The sequence below is a fragment of the Nothoprocta perdicaria genome, unplaced genomic scaffold, assembly GCF_003342845.1.
Source record: "Nothoprocta perdicaria isolate Ctin4 unplaced genomic scaffold, notPer1 scaffold_134, whole genome shotgun sequence".
In the NCBI taxonomy this organism is placed as follows: domain Eukaryota; kingdom Metazoa; phylum Chordata; class Aves; order Tinamiformes; family Tinamidae; genus Nothoprocta; species Nothoprocta perdicaria.
The window spans coordinates 917592-933752 of NW_020454472.1; the positions used below are offsets into that span (position 1 = coordinate 917592).

Below are 16161 nucleotides of genomic sequence, written 5' to 3' on the forward strand. Positions count from 1 at the left end.
AGTAATGAGATTTTAAGAATATCACTGGTCTTTGAGCTGCCTAAATAGAGAACTGGTCAACCCTCAAAGAATATCAAATTCTTTTGGCTTAAAATTCTACAGACTGAGTATTTTACATGAAGAATTCACAAATGTGAAGATGGGCTTTRCTTCTCTTCCCTTAACTCTACCAGGACTGATTTAAAATGACCCTGTTTTAAAACATTTTCTACTTTTAATTTGCCTTCTGTCCTGCAAGCTGCAACAGAGCACCCAAGAGGTGCTTTCATTTTTTTAAACTCTCTTTAAGGAGAGGTTTCTTTCTCTCTTTAAGGAGATYCACAGGCATATTCATGCCCTGAATGGCTCTGCTGCAGGCAGTGCTGCAGTCATGCAGGCTCAGCCCTGAAGCATTCAGAACACTCACAATTACAAAATTACAAAAGATGGCCACATTGCAGGTTCCCAAAATACACATGCAAATGTGGCCGGTGTGCTCAACATTGTTTTTTGGGGATATAGAAGTGTGGGAGAGTAAGAAGGGGTGACTGCTTTAAGTGAGAGCAGCTTGCAGCTAAGTTGCACAGTAAAAAAAATGAAAACAGTGTCCATTTAGGGGAAAGAAGGAAAGTCRATAAGGATGCTATTTGGAACCGGAAAACAGATAACAGAGAAATGTATTTTAGGAAAAAAAAATCTAAAAATCTTTGCATTTCTACTATAGACGTTGGTATATCTGTATGTAAAACCCAACAGAACATGCAGTAGGCTAGATGGCAGTGATATTAGACTTGTTTCCCCTTTTTACTGTTTGTAGTAAAAGGAGAACAGAAGTTACAATTATTAATAAAGTGCAGTCTAAGAGCAGCTTCCATGGCACTGCTTCATAACCAAATGGGATATGACTTAGCAGTTAGGTATTTGAACTGTACATTGATTAGCATCAATTTGATATAGGAAGCTTATTCTGACATAGCTCAAGTGTATGAAGTATTTGAAAAAAAATCCATTAAAATCACAAACTAAAACAACTTTAAAGAATGAGTTCTCCACATCATACAGGGGCAAGTGATTTGAAAAACTGCTGTGCTAAATCTTACTGGGTTTGAAAACACAAGAAAATAAACTGAGGTTGGATTGTAGCCACATTGGCATCTGCTGGGAAACAAATGTCCCACTAGGTATGAATAATGGAAGATATTCCTTTCTTACAAAAGGCAAGACCATTTGAACGAGTGGACTATGGCACTGGAAATGCCATTGGGAATCTTTTTTCCAAGGAAGAGCTAACTATGAATAGCCATATGTATAAGATACCACTCAAATTTATTACAGTTACAAAGTGGTTTCTACAGAGCAAATATAAAAAGCAGTATAAGAAAAACAAAGGTATTTGGTCAACTATGATCCATTTGCCACAATATCCTGGCAATTCCAGTATACAGCAGGTTTATTAGGTGCACTCACACAAAAGATTCCACCACTTTCCTACTGAGAAACTATTCCAGAGACTCGTTCACGCAGCTTTCCATGAAATGATGTCAGAATTTATAGAAGCTATATTTTAGAAGGAAAACGAGAAAAATGCTCTTCACAAGCAGAGAGGATAGGGCCTACAGCCACTCTCATTCAAATGAACACACCACCATTGAGATCACAGGCTGTTAGGCAATTGGTTCATCCCAATTATTAYACAATATAAAATGCAGATGACATTAGTTAAAGAGTTTGCAGAATTTTAAGTTTTGTTGTATATTGCATCTTGTACTTATTTCATTCTAAACGTAAAAATGGCACGCCTTTTACCTTATTGATAAAGAAGGTATTAAATAAACCTGTTGTGAGGGAAATGAYGGAAAAACAAACAAACAAAACCCCACACCAAATCACAAAGGAATGGGAATGGGAAGGATTTTTAAGTCAGTCTATTGAGAGTCTTAGTGTTTTTGCTAGTTAATTCCAGTGCCTTGCAAACCCCTGACATACCTTTTGCTTGCTTTGTTTTGTCCTGTTTGATGCACTTTTCTGTGTTTAGATAATGAAAAATAATCCAGTGCTGCCATCCTCCCCATCAAACACAAGCAGCAGAGAATATCTGTTCCCCCCTGGAAAGGGGGAATTCCTTTGATATTTAGGAAGGGACTAACTGTGACTCCTGACCAGCACTTGGCTCTATCTCTGACCCACCAGCTGCCACTTGGCTTTTGGGTGATCATTTTCTTCTGTTCACAGCTCAGAAGAGATGTAGGCACAAGCGATGGGCTTCAGTGATATAACAACCACCCAACTGTGTACCAACAAACTGKTTTTTTTTTCTTTGTAACAACCCTGTGGAAAACTATATATCTAAGAAAGATGAGGAAGGAACATTCTTCACACTGCAACCTGAAGCAAGCTTAGGAAATTCTGGCTTTACAGYGGCCCAGGCAGGTTAATTCTACCTATTTGTGGGAGGTTAACTCTACCTATTTGTGGACATGCAGTGCTGCAATCTTTAGCTATGTGATTTTCTGTATTTTTTTTTCTCCCAGAGTGTCCTACGTGGAGCACTGAATGATTGCACAAGGAAACTACTGCTGCACATAATCCAGCGTTTCCTAGCTCCAAGGTGCTTGACTTTGCAGGCTCAATAATGTTTTTTCATTTAGTAACTTTAAATATATAATTATTCACACGGATTAAACTTGCTTTTTGCTTACATAGTCTTTTTCTGTTTACATATCATACCCTAGCCTAAATAAATGCTTAGACAAAGGCCAAGCTGGCGGGTAGCCCAGAACGTAGCTGTCACCAAATTGACAGAGACCACCTTCAATTTGTTGAAATGTCTAAATATTGTATTTGAGATGCAACTACATTTTAAAAGGAGATCCTTACCGAAAGAAAAAACTGACAGCGTTTAGAACAGCATAAAGCAGTTGCTGGATGAGATGAGAACTGAATGAAATATGGCTGGGGGATCAGTCTGACTTACCACAGCTCTCCGTTAGCGTAAAGTACCAAACACTTAGGGACAGGAAGTATCCTCAAGTTACCATGTAAATAACTGATGAGTTTAGTTTATGTTAACAACTAACTTCTTACAACCTTCTCATAAAAAAAACACCATCTAAAATACGGCTAAGAGCATCTGAACTTTTCCCTCAAAGTAACTAATGCTGGTAATTCTTAAAATGATTTTTCCTTGTTTTCTTTCCTAGAGAATCTTATATATAGTCTGAAAAAATGTACGCTAGATGTTAGCACAGTCCATTTAAAGGTGGACTGCAGAGGCAAACAGAAATGGTGCTTTTCCCAACCTAAAGATCTCTTTTAAAGACTCTTTTTAATGTTTTCTTCTATTTGTTTCCCTTTTTTTTTTTCTTTGAAATCTTTTGAGTATCTCTTTTGTGCATAAAGCTGTTGGAGGACAAGAAGACCAGCATGGAAGTCCCCCTCAATTCCCACCTGAAACAGCTGGGTATTAAGTGATTAATAAAGAAATTTTCTTTCTCCTGGCCTGTCTGCCAGAAGCTTCAATTAAACATTTTAAGAGCAGCGAAGCAAAGTGTGTTTTGCACAGTCTGACTAACAATTCCTTTCCCCTCTCAAACACTAGTTTCTTGTGACAGATGATGGCTTCATCTCACTTCTTTTCCATCTATCCATGATCTTCCAGTAAAAGGYGGACAGACAAAACCTGATGCATGCATTAAATTAAACAAAACCTTCACAGAAGCTTGACTCTAAAAGCAAAGCAAACTCTTTGGGCTTTCCTAATATACCTTAAAAATCTGAAAAAYGGTCATATTGAGAGTTTTGTCTTATTTCCAGGTCACTCCTTAGGTCTAATCCCATTACAGTAAAATAGGCAAATCCCAGTGATAAGCACATGCCACATGAAAAGCAGAGATGTGTCTAGATTTGAAACGTGCTAATGTTGACATTCTGGCCTTACTAGATGTTAATAAAATTAGAGGAGTGTGGGTGAAGGTATTATACCTGGTCATGGCTGGCTTCAATGGAGCTTCCGATACCTTGGAAAGTCATCTGCACAGGAGACAGTGTCAAACAGGTCATACACTCTTTGCCATTTTGTCTATCACTGTAGTGTACCTATAACAGAATAACATACGTAATCTGCTAAACACCAGGTTTGCAAAAGGGAGTCATGCTAAAATACTCTGTCCCTTTTCAACAAGTTTGTAAGAAGAATTCTGCACATTTACATTGAATTCATCTTTAATATAAGACAAGGAGTGTGTTAAATATTCTAGGTAGACGCATACTGAGCTGGGGGCAAGTCTTCTGTGACATGTTTGTCAAATAGTTTTTAACTGCTATGTTCTTCAGTTCCTGAGACCTTTGGGGGTGAATTCAAGGCATTATATTTATACACCTCTAAAAACCTAGACATTATCTTAACAGCAATTTGTAGCTTAATTATAGAACATCCACAAAAATCATCATACCTTCAAAAACTTGGCGGTAACAGTTTAATTTTTCAATTGCAATGCCTTTTCAGTGCAAATCGACTAACATTTTTGATATTGCTATGTAAGGTCCTATGTTTGAACTTGATTTTGTAATTAAATCAAAATGACAGATAAYACAGAGAACATTCTTCTTGAGATGTCTAGGTCTAGGCTATCCTTTTCTAAGAGTAATTCATTCCCTACTCATGTCTAGATGTGTTCACTAAACCTGATTCTTGCATGAAATGAAGAGGAAGATACCACTCTACTGAAACTATTTTTCTTGCCTTGTGGCCACCTTACAGTAGTTCTTAAATCCCCTAAAGAAAAGACAGATTCTAGATTGTTGAGACAAAAGTAATTTAAATGTTGCCAGTGTTTCACTGTTAGGAACAGGTGCCACTCATGCTGAACTGCTGAACTGCTGCAATCTGCTACATAGCTCCTGGTTTCACGGCGGAGAGATCAAGCACTTTTGTTCTACAGCAGAGGTGGAATTCAGTTTATAGGGGTGATTTACATTGGCTGGTGACCCCTGTCACAAATGGAGAGCGAGACCAGCTCTGCTGGAGACAGACCTTTTATGTTAGTATTTATTTACAACCGCATAGATCTCGGGGAAAGTTATATTATAAAGCCTCATCTTTATTTTTAGGCTGCAAAATTAAATATGATGTTTCTCTGAAGAGAATTAAGCACTGTATTAGACTCATTTCTGTGGAAGTGAGATAGAGATGTTGAGGATACTTAAGTATATACCATGTGTACTGTGCCCATTTTGCCTAGCTCTTCTCTGCTGCAGGTGCAAAGTGGGCACAATCCACCTGAAGCAAAACCAATGCAAGACGCATGGCATGAGAGGAAAAGCAAGTGCTTGCTACATTGCAGAAGTAACTTTAATGACAGACAACATATAAAGACAGTCGAGCTGTGGTCAAAAGCACCACATATAGAACACAGGCCTCTCTTTTTACTGTGGAAATACTGATTTAATCCAGCCATTCTTAAAGCCGTCCGGTCCATCCTTTCTTCCTCTCTCAAGCCCGCAATATGTGCCTACTAAATTGTCCGTGGCTCCCTGCCAGAAAAGCCATCCTGCTCACTTAGAAACCACAAGAGGCCCCTTCATGTATACAATGGTTTAACTCTGATTAATCGAAAGAGGTACGAAGGTATGAAATTTGGCTTGCAAATATCAACTCGAGTTCTTTAGATGTCAGGGGCTGCAGCTACGAGAAGCRCTCGGAAAGGCCCCGCGGCGGCAGGCCCGGCCGCAGGCTCCATGTCGTGCAGCGGCGGCCTGAGGCGGCAGTGGCGGCGCCGCCATCCCGGCGTGAGGCCCGCGAGCCGCTTCCCTCGGAAAGGAGGYGCGTGGAGCAGTTGCACGGAGGGGCTTTGGGAGCCACCTGCGTGCTGCTTTGGGAGGYGCTGGCGGGCACGGTGCGCAGTCGCAGCTCACCCGTGTCCCCCGGCCAAGCACAGCACGGGAGACAGCGAGAAGGACGGTGGCGCTAAGCATTGCACGGCGTGATAAGCTGCAGGAGACTCCATCTGGGACTCTTTAGTCCTTCCAAGATGAGAACACACTAAATCTTTCAGTCTCATTTCTTTCTAGGTAAAAGCTACTGAAGGAGTTTCTTGGTGCACTTTCGCCCTCATCTTACTGGGTAGAGCCCATTGCTTGGTAGTTCCTTAAGACACTAGTTCTCTAGTTACCTCATAGCACATTGAAGCTCTTCAGTTTAACCAAAATAAACATTTTCTATGTCAATGATACAAAACAGTGATATAAAAACAAATGACTGGACTTTGAATAGGAAACAAAATAAAAGTTTGTCCTTTCATCAAACCTCTCTAGGCTACAGATCTCTGTACAGTCATCAGAAACATTCTGATTTCCTCTYTACATTTTGGCGTGTGTGTGTGTGATATCCCAATAAATCTGTGTTGTTATTAATCAGTCCAGCTGCTACATTCTCAAGCTCTCTCTATTTTAATTCTCTTTCCTCTTCATGTGTGATCTATGATGTAAAGGCTGTTTTCTGTCAACCAAGCAGAATGCCCAAAATAGACACTTTGGAAAAAAATAGCAGTAGTCTAATGGCTATGGAATAGTCTGAATAGCAGCAGATGCTTCTAGATTTTCATCCACAAGTATGCTGTAAATGTTTCAGTTTATATGCCCATACCAGCATGACTAGCATGGGAGGAACCTGAAGATCTATAAAACTGGTTTAAAGGTCTCATCTAAAGCGAGAGACATGAGGGCAGAGCAAATGCTTTCTTCTATCTCTATGACCAAGGAGTGGCAACTGAAGGCTGGCCAAGTGCTCCAAGAGTACAGCCATTATTAGGATTATTAAGATTAATAACTACAACAATACCTTGCTTTTTAAAGTTGCTAAGTGCTTATAGCTTAAGATTGAGAGTGCTTAACTACTGCTCATCTTCACAATAGCTCTGTTAGGCAGGTAAGGGCAACTTGTGGACTGAATTAAATGAGCTGCCTAAATTCACTCGAAATTGGCAGCAGTGAATGGCAGCACTGGGACTATAACCCATGATTAAGGCCTTGAGCCTAACCACAATTGGGCATTTTCCCTTTCCATATATTAGGGGTAAAAATAAAAGKTTTATAAAAGCAATTACTAGCCAAGTGCAGTGCCTAACTTTCAGCTTTTAATTTTTTTGTAATTAAGGCACATTCATAAATTAGCTCAGTGCACTTTCAGGATTAAGCAGCAATTAAATTTCTCTCATTAAAAGCCAGAATGTTTTATTTGGATAACATATAAGAGGTTTTAAAGAACAGCATTAGGATTTGGTTCGAAAATAATGCCTAGGTTAGYGAACTGATGGGTAGGAAAGTTGTGCAAGTTTCTGAGCATAATTCAAGGATCCAGCCTTGGGTGGAGTGATTTGCATGCAATTTTCTTGCAAGGTAGGTCTACACAGCACCAAGCAGTGCCACAACAAGATCCTGGCAATAACTCTGAGCCTGCTCATTTATTGGAAGAAAGCAAACAGGACCGCTAGCTTTTCTCCTGGGTAACTACGCACTTGTAGGATCGGAGATAAATCATTTATAACCAGTCCAGGAATCCCAAACACAGGCTCCATTGTTCTGCAGAGACACAGCACAAAAGCCCTGCCTATAAAATGCAAAGTGCATCCCAGGCATCAAAATAATGAAGTAAATTCTAGATGATTTTTTTTTTCTATAAGCGCATGCCAGGGATTTACTCATACATGTAGGCTTTTATGCTTAATATTCTCAGGAGTTGCCACTATGTTCCCTTTTAAGAGATTCCTTCAGGCGGGAATAAAACAAGCTGTATGGTATGACTATGCATGCAAGGCTCCTACTAAACAGCATACATATACTGAAATGTATATGATGGTCTGAATCCATTTTACAACTGTGTCAAAATTTGCCCCTTGTTTGCAATATTTTACATTACTGAAGAGATGCAAATATTTTGAAGTACATTTATAGCACCCCATAAAGAAAGACATAAAATGAATGTTTGCAATGTTACAACTGCATGTGGAATGGCATAGCCAAAATTCTCAATCTTCTATGTTTTTTTTTATAAAGGAATCACAAAATTGCACTGTGTAAAACTGCACAAGAAATTAAATGAAGGTGATTTCTACAATAATGCTGTCCTAAAAGTACAAAAATTCTATTTCTTTTGTAGCTATGCAAATACATTCTCCTTGAATCTAGCTTTACTCTATGCTCATAGAAACTGCTAAAAAGAAACTGCAGGATTTCTCTTGCAAGAAGCAAGCTTAACACACTGGGTCACTATGCAATTTCAGACAAGAGTTACAGTCGATCACTATATATTTTTCCCCCAAATACAATGTCCCTAACTTTAAGCACACGAGCAGTCTCCTAGTCGGTCCTTAGCAGACGCTCCTGAATTCAAGCACATATCTTTTTGCAGCAAGGCAGGCAAAGGGGATGCCCTGTTTCACCCACTCAGGTAGGGGAAAGACCTGCTATACTCACACATAACAACTGAGCTTAACTGTGAGATACTAAATCACTCTTCGAATCAAGTTAACTATACATCACTGAGAGACCAAAGTGAGCAAAAATAAAGGCTAGTATTTTCACACATTGCTGCTTAGATGTTCACAGTTTGAAATACAAATTCAGTCTGGCCAAGCACTTTCTTTCTTGAACACTTATTAACTTAAATAAAATAATATGCACTACTAAAGAAGTAATCTGTGACACTGGAGTTCATGTTTCCAAACCAAAAACTACTCTGAGTCAAAGCATCAGCAGGAGTCTTAGAATGCTAGACAGAAATAAACTAGGTAATAAAATGCCATTATGTTCAGCAGGGCACAAATCTTCTGGATTGACAAGCCGGGACTATTCTGTTAGAACAAAGGTCGGCATTCCTTTAAATTTACCCCTTAAAGTGAAAGTGCCAAATCTTGTCCTGAATTTACAGGATCATTTCAGAGATTCCACAGAGGTTGCTCTGGATTTACAGCTGCCAACAAGCTAGAACGTGACTCAAAAATCAAATGCTACAGTAAGTAACTTTGACATGGGCAATAGACTCATGAAGCACTTTATTACTTTAATTTCCTGGCGAGATAATTCTCTTTTCCATATTTCTCTATGTTACTGTTTCTGTAACTTATCAACTGGGAATTGTGTGATTTTCAACTAAAGAAAATGAAAAAAAACCCTGTTGGGGCTCASACTCTGCTTTATGCCTATATACCAGGGAAGAAATATGCTTGGTGCTAAAATAATTTAAATATACCTAGTAATTTCAAATTATTCTCTCAAACTGCACTTAAGGAGTTTTCAGGGTATATTATTCCAGTACTTAAAAGTGCAGATCATCTATAGAGATTTTCCAATAAATAACGGATTAGCAGAGCAGCATACTCAGCTAATTTGAATAGTTTTTTGAACAGAAATTCAAAATACCACATGGCATTCTGAGTATGTTTTCCAATTCCACACACTTTATTCCTGTGAGTAAGACAGTAGGACTACAATAAAAACAAAGAAAACAAAATTAGGGGATATCCTAGAGTATGAAGGAAGTCTTCCATGAAAAGTTGAAGACGCAAAACACAAGACCAAGATGAAGAAAAAAAAAATAGTCCCACCCAGATGAAAAAATAAGACATAAAATAAAAAGAAAAAAAAAAGAGGGGGGAGAAAAGTGTTGAATCAAACTGTTTCCTGCAACGCTGGAGTTCCTTGATGTAGTGCGATTACTAAATATAGTATTTTACTAATCTCAGCAGGACGCTGGCTAACTGCATGCCCGTCAGATGTTTTTAATGGTCACCCCCCGTGGCGCAAATCTGAGGAGCGCCTGAAAAACACCCGCCTGTAAAGAAAAAGCCCCCTTGCTAGATCATTAAGGAGAGATGAAGGCCCGTGCGCCCACGTGTGATCTACAGCCCCGTCCCCGCGCCAGGCAAGCGCGGCTTGATGAGTTGGCCTCAGGTTCATCCATCGCCGTGTCTGCTGCCCAGCGGTGGGCAAGGCCTCCGCGGCGCCTGCTGCCACGGGCCCTCGGTAGCGGCCCRACTGACAGCCCTCCCGCTACCCCCACATGAGGTTTCACGCCAGGGCCTTAAATCTCCCCTTGGATACGCAATCCAAGGCTTCAGATGGAGGAATGAGGCGCAAGGTGACGACACGAAGCAGGCGACAGGCTTGGTGTTGATATTGCTCCTTACGGAAAGGCAGGCAGCTGCCGTCTCTGAAGGCAACGTAACACATGAACAGGCCTAAAAGGGCTTATTCCACACAGTTTGTATAAAATATGTGGTAAATGCAGCTTATCTGAGGCAAAGATGCCTGACTGCCATTTCAGTATCCTCTGGACTGAGCTCTCCTGCTCTCTGGGATGCAGCAAYCCGGGAAGTCGGGGCATATATTACGTTCATAGAATCATAGAATCATAGAATGCCGAAGGTTGGAAGGGACCTCAGAGGTCATCGAGTCCAACCCCCCTGCWCACGCAGGGTCACCTAGAGCACGAGGCACAGGGCTGCATCCAAGCGGGTTTTAAAGATCTCCAAAGAAGGAGACTCCACAACCTCTCTGGGCAGCCTGTTCCAGTGCTTTGTCACCCGCACAGTGAAGAAATGCTTCCTTAAGTTCCTGTGGAACTTCCGATGCTTCAGTTTGAAGCCATTTCCTCTAGTCCTATCCCTGCCCACCACTGAAAAGAGGCCGCCCCCTCCTCCTCACTGCCTCCCTTGAGGTATTTATACACGCTGATCAGGTCCCCCCTCAGCCTTCTCTTCTCCAGGCTGAACAGACCCAGCTCTCTCAGCCTTTGAACAGACCCAGCTCTCTCAGCCTTCGTTCAGGGGCGAAAGAGAGAGCCAGCTCCATCCTGGCACCCAAGCTGGGCCATCACTGCGACGTCCGCCTCTAGCTGAGGGAAAACCTGTCAACGCAGGGAACCCCAAATCAGGAGGCTTTCCCTTAAAATACACCGCACTGGAATTACACCGGACAGCACCTACACTGCTCTGCTCAGGTCCTGTATGCTCCAAAACTCAGCTGCAGATACACACCAACACTAGGCAGATACTGAACACAATCTCCTCCAAAACACTGAAGACAGTAAGTAAGAAACACTTGATGAAAAAATAACAAATTATTCACAATGGAAAACACTGCAAAACACGATAAAGTAACCTAAGTTACACTTGACACGGTTTTAGCGGAAGCAGCTTATCTACTATAGTTAAATGTAAGCATTCAGATAATTAGTGTATTTTCAGGGAGAGGAATCAAAATCAATTTTTTATTTTATGGTCAAAGTAATATGAAAAAGACAACTTCACACAGAGGAATCCCTGTGATCTCCGGTTGTCATCTTATGGCCTAAAAAATGAGGTAGATGAGACTTTGTGATCAGCTAACAGAGCATGCAGAAAAGAAGTTTATTCTGGGCTACCTATGGAGGAGCAAGTGCCTCAGTTATCACCTTGAAAAATTGTCTCATTTGAGAGAGGAATTTGGTTGGTGCTGAGAGAGAAAATCAAGTTTTAAATATTCTAGCAAAAATGTCAATGGGAGCATGTTTTCTTTTACRTTTCTCTCTTCCTTAAGTGCTTCATAGTGAAGAATTCAGGATGTGCTACCTATTCTCTGTTTACAAACTGCAAGTCAAAGTCCAAAGTGAAAAAATGACATTAATGAGCATGGAAGAACATCATTGTGAAACTGCAAACGCAAAACCAGTTGCCTGAATGTGCTGAAAAAATCCAGTGGTGGTAGACACTACTTTTATGCATTAACCTAGCATATAATACCACACATAAAGAGTCACAGTACCTTAAAAACAAGTTAAATAAAGTGTATAAATAACAAAAAAATCACTCCATGTCCAAAAATAACRCTACTTCTTTGTGCCCCTGTCATAAATGAGACTGAATGAGATGACAGCTAAAAACTCCTCATCCTTGGAAAGCCGGATCTTCTGGGACAGTGAGGAGAGTAAACTGTAACACTGCCTCTGCTTCAGAGATCAGTTCTCTTACTATAAGTGATACCAARCCACAGTCTACTATGAATTCAGCATCAAACTTTCACATTTTTGCTTGCTGAAACTCCCAGTCGTTCAAATTTTTGGCTTTCTTCCAAGTCCAAGTCTGTAGCTAACTTATCAGTCACATTAGGATTTATTTTAAAGGATTTTGGCAGGGGGCAAGGCCTGGTGTGTTTAGTGCTGGCTACTATATTTTGGGGGATCCTGGTAAGTTTTCAACTTTCTATATATGTATGAAACTCCTAAATGCTACTAAGAAGTAAGTTATGGAAACATAACTTACATTTTTTTCATGGACTAATTTATGTGCATGGATACGTGGGAGTGATTCAGTTTTATTTGTAAGATGCTGAGGAAAAAAGCTAAAATGTTGCCCAGGTCAAATACCCACCACAGCTGCGCTCACATGAAATACCRTTTAGTGCCATTTTCTYRTRTTTTGGRTTTTTTTTTTCTCCATTTACCTTCTGAAACAAAAAGATGCACCTGGAAGTTTCAGCAAGCCAGGCTCTTGAAGACCAYAGCCTTGTATCAGAAAATGWGCTGAACCTTGCAYATATATTTGCATTTGTTTCTCTAATTCTGCAGGCCCTTAAGCTAGTTTGGAAACATTTGTCCTTTAGCAAATATCCCACTACGTTCTATGAATATGCTAGTTTTTCCTAACTTGCATTTTTTTTTCTTTAAATAAATTGATAAGAGAATGATCCTCTTGGTTATTATCTTTTGCAGAATTCCTACCACTTTGACTTCTTTGAGGACAAAAAGAGGCCTAGATGGCAGAAGCATTTCTGAAATAACATGGAATTTAATAAAATCACATCCTATAGATCTGCTCTGGATCACAGGCATCCACCAYGATACTGCCTACCTTTTTTTATGGWGTTCAGTTGATTTAAAAAACTTTTAAGACAGAATGCAATGAAGTTCAGGTGCTTTGATTTTTACATGAAACTCTCTCAAGAGTAATTCTTGCTATGGGCTTGTTCTGTTCTCTCTATTCCCCACTCCCAAACTCCAATTGCAGCTTTGGCCGTGAAGCCATTACCTATGTTACATACCCATTGGATTTTAAGGTGATTTKTAGTGTAGCAAGACACCTGCAAGTTTGTGAGAGACAAGTGAGGGCTTTCCATTAATACCAGATAATAAACTTCTGATTGTGCAAATTAGATGGCACTAAATTTATTAATAAAATCCTGATTTATCTGTTGGTTTTGCTTAGAGGAAGCTTCCTTCTCTTCTAATCTGTATTATTGTTATGACAAGAATAACAGTTATCTTGAACAGATGTGGAATTTGGGGGAAAAATAAGGCACTACATTAGAGTATTCTTTCTTCAGAGCACAAAGACAGTAAGTGAACATGGTAAGAAAATTCTTATTTCCCGATTTCTGTCCAGTTGTACAGAACAGTAGTAAAAATGCTGGTTAAATTTGGACATAAGGACGTGAACATCAGGGATTTGACAAAACTGCAAATTCTGTATTAGCAAAAAAAAAAAAAAAACACAAGAAAGAAAGAAAAGAGAATTCAGAAGANNCAAACGAATATTGCTGTAGGGGTTCTTGTACCGGCCATTAAGCAGGGCCTAGTAGGAACACACAGGACCCTGCTCTGTCCGTAAAGGACCAGATTAATAGAGCACTAATGACGTCAACATCCGGGATTTGATCAAACTGCAAATTCTGTATTGCAAAAAAAAAAAAAAAAACACAAGAAAGAAAGAAAAGAGAATTCAGAAGATAAGAATCTGGCCAACTAATTCTACAGGTGTTTAAAATTCTCTGTGGGTAACAAACGAATATTGCTGTAGGGGTTCTTGTACCGGCCATTAAGCAGGGCCTAGTAGGAACACACAGGACCCTGCTCTGTCCGTAAAGGACCAGATTCCCACACCTGCAGCCACCACGGAGCTCCACATCCTGCGTCCCACACATCGTTGTGCAGAACCCGATCCACCCAACAGGCACGTCCAGCGCTCACACGCTTGATCCCAGGCTCCCAGGCACTGGGACCCCAACCAAAGCTCAGTTACAGGGTGTTCTGCAGAGGAAGATGGTTGTAACGTAACGTACAGCAGCACGGTCATTCTAGAGCTTCTCCAACGTGCACCACAAATACTTATTTTTAATATAAAGGTCACTAATTCCCACTGACCTTTTATCCACTGTTAATGTTAATCACCCCATTGTAGCTCCTTCTGGGGCCCACATGAATGCTACTATGTAAGAGCAACCTTAAGAACAACCTCACTAATGTTTGCAGCCTGGTCGATGCAGTTGTTAAGAAGTCTCCAATGACTTCAATACGGGACCAGATGCACAGTTACATACACAGTTACATACATAGAATTACAGCAGGGTTTTTAGAGCTGTACTGTGTGTAAAGCAAAATTTGCTTTAAGGCCGATTTCAAAACTATTATCTTAACAATTTTTACATTTTTTTTTTCTTTTTTATTATCCTAAAATGCCACAACTTTAGGAAACACCTTCTTAACAGAAACATTTGCTTAAAAATTATTTGCTGAAATGACATGAATCCATTCGATATTAAAGATGCCAGGAGGACCGCTACCGCAATTTCAAAAGCTTCTTCTAGCTATGTATGTTTTTTCCATTGGTGATGGAAAAGGGATGAGACGAGTGATGAGATCCTTGCCCTCCCCTCTGCTTGAGCATTTGTTGGGATTTCAGTTCCAAGCTGGCAACACTGCAACGTTGCTGCAGCTGAAAGGTCTGAGGACAGAACAGTAGCACTTGGGTTCAGGCTGTAGCTTTTAGGACCTGCTGTATTTTCTATGATCAGCTTTACTTGCAGCTTAACCTCCAGGTAAAGCTAAAAACTATCTCTAAATTCCTGACATTGAACCCTTGCCCCACAACACAGTAAGACCACTTGAAGCCAACACCACAAAATGATTAAACTTGCAGGTAGAATCACAGAATCACAGAATATTCAAGGTTGGAAGGGACCTCTAGAGATCATCTAGTCCAACCTTCCTGCTCGAGCAGGCACACCTAGAGCATGTGGCACAGGGCAGCATCCAGGCGGGTTTTGAAGACCTCCAGAGTAGGAGACTCCACAGCCTCCCTGGGCAGCCTGTGCCAGGGCTCTGTCACCCTCACAGTGAAGAAGTTCCTCCTCACCTGGAGATGGAACCTCCTSTGTTTCAGCTTATGGCCATTACCCCTGGTCCTATCGCTGGCACCAATGAAAAGAGCTTATCCCCTTCTTCCCTGCATTCTCCCTTCCTGAACTTATACATGTTAATCATATCCCCTCTCAGCCTTCTCTTCTCCAGAGAAAACAGGCCCAGTTCGCTCAGTCTCTCCTCATACGAGAGGTAGAACTTGCCCAAGGAAGGATCAGCAGATTCCCCGTGAGAAGAGCTCACGTGAGTGCCAGAGCGGGGCATCACTTCACCCACGGCAGCGAGCCAAGAGAAAAGGGGACAGGAGCAAGGAGAAGCAGTCACTGCCCACTAGTCACCTTGAGCAAGGAATGAAGATGAAAACAGCAACAGGAAAGGCAGGCAGCCTATTCCAAAACTGAAGCTAGCACATTTGGGATGAGAAAGCTCTACGCTCTGGATGTGTTTATGCTCTACCAGAGACACAGAGACAGCAAAGGCCCACTGATTTGCTGGAAAACCATGCAGCCTCGTTGCAACAGGCTGCCTCAAGGCTCTACATTGTGAATTTTCACTTCTACATTGTGAATTTTCACTGAAATGAAATTTCATTTCATTTTCCTAGGGTCTGTCTCTTCAGCAGGAGGATTCTGCACGCATCAGATGCAATGCTGAACATTTTCAGCATGCTTTCACCCTATTTCCATTCACTAGAACGCCCAAAGAAAGGCAGCAGTTCTTTTTATAGCTGCTATTTGGATTTGGGGTTGATGGAGAATGTTCAGCATTTCTTTCTGCTCCTTTTTAACCCTAATCCTGCACCCAATGCCACTAAATTCTTGCAATATTCAAAGCTAGCTCAGAGATTCTTGTTCTTCAAGACCTTTAAAGACTGGCAAACATCTTGCTGTAGTCTTCCCCTCATGCCTACTTTCTCATGGCTGTTCTTGTGAATGTAATGGGTTTATGGAAAATTTCCAAGGACTGTCCTGTTGCGCAAAGGCAACTGGCGACCTACTCTGTTGCCCTCAGAG

At 40.8% G+C, this 16161-nt stretch overlaps 1 protein-coding gene across 2 annotated transcripts in view; it reads right to left on the reverse strand.

The window, feature by feature from the left end:
* Nucleotides 1-16161, reverse strand: part of STAU2 (staufen double-stranded RNA binding protein 2) — a 140146-nt gene that overhangs the window by 54124 nt on the left and 69861 nt on the right. The window contains exon 12 of one of the 2 annotated variants that reach the window (XM_026033835.1): nt 3961-4074. The exons of the other annotated variant lie outside the window; for it this stretch is intronic. Coding sequence (XP_025889620.1) covers nt 3961-4074 — 114 coding nt within the window. The remainder of the gene's footprint in view (nt 1-3960; nt 4075-16161) is intronic. 2 annotated transcript variants of the gene reach the window in all.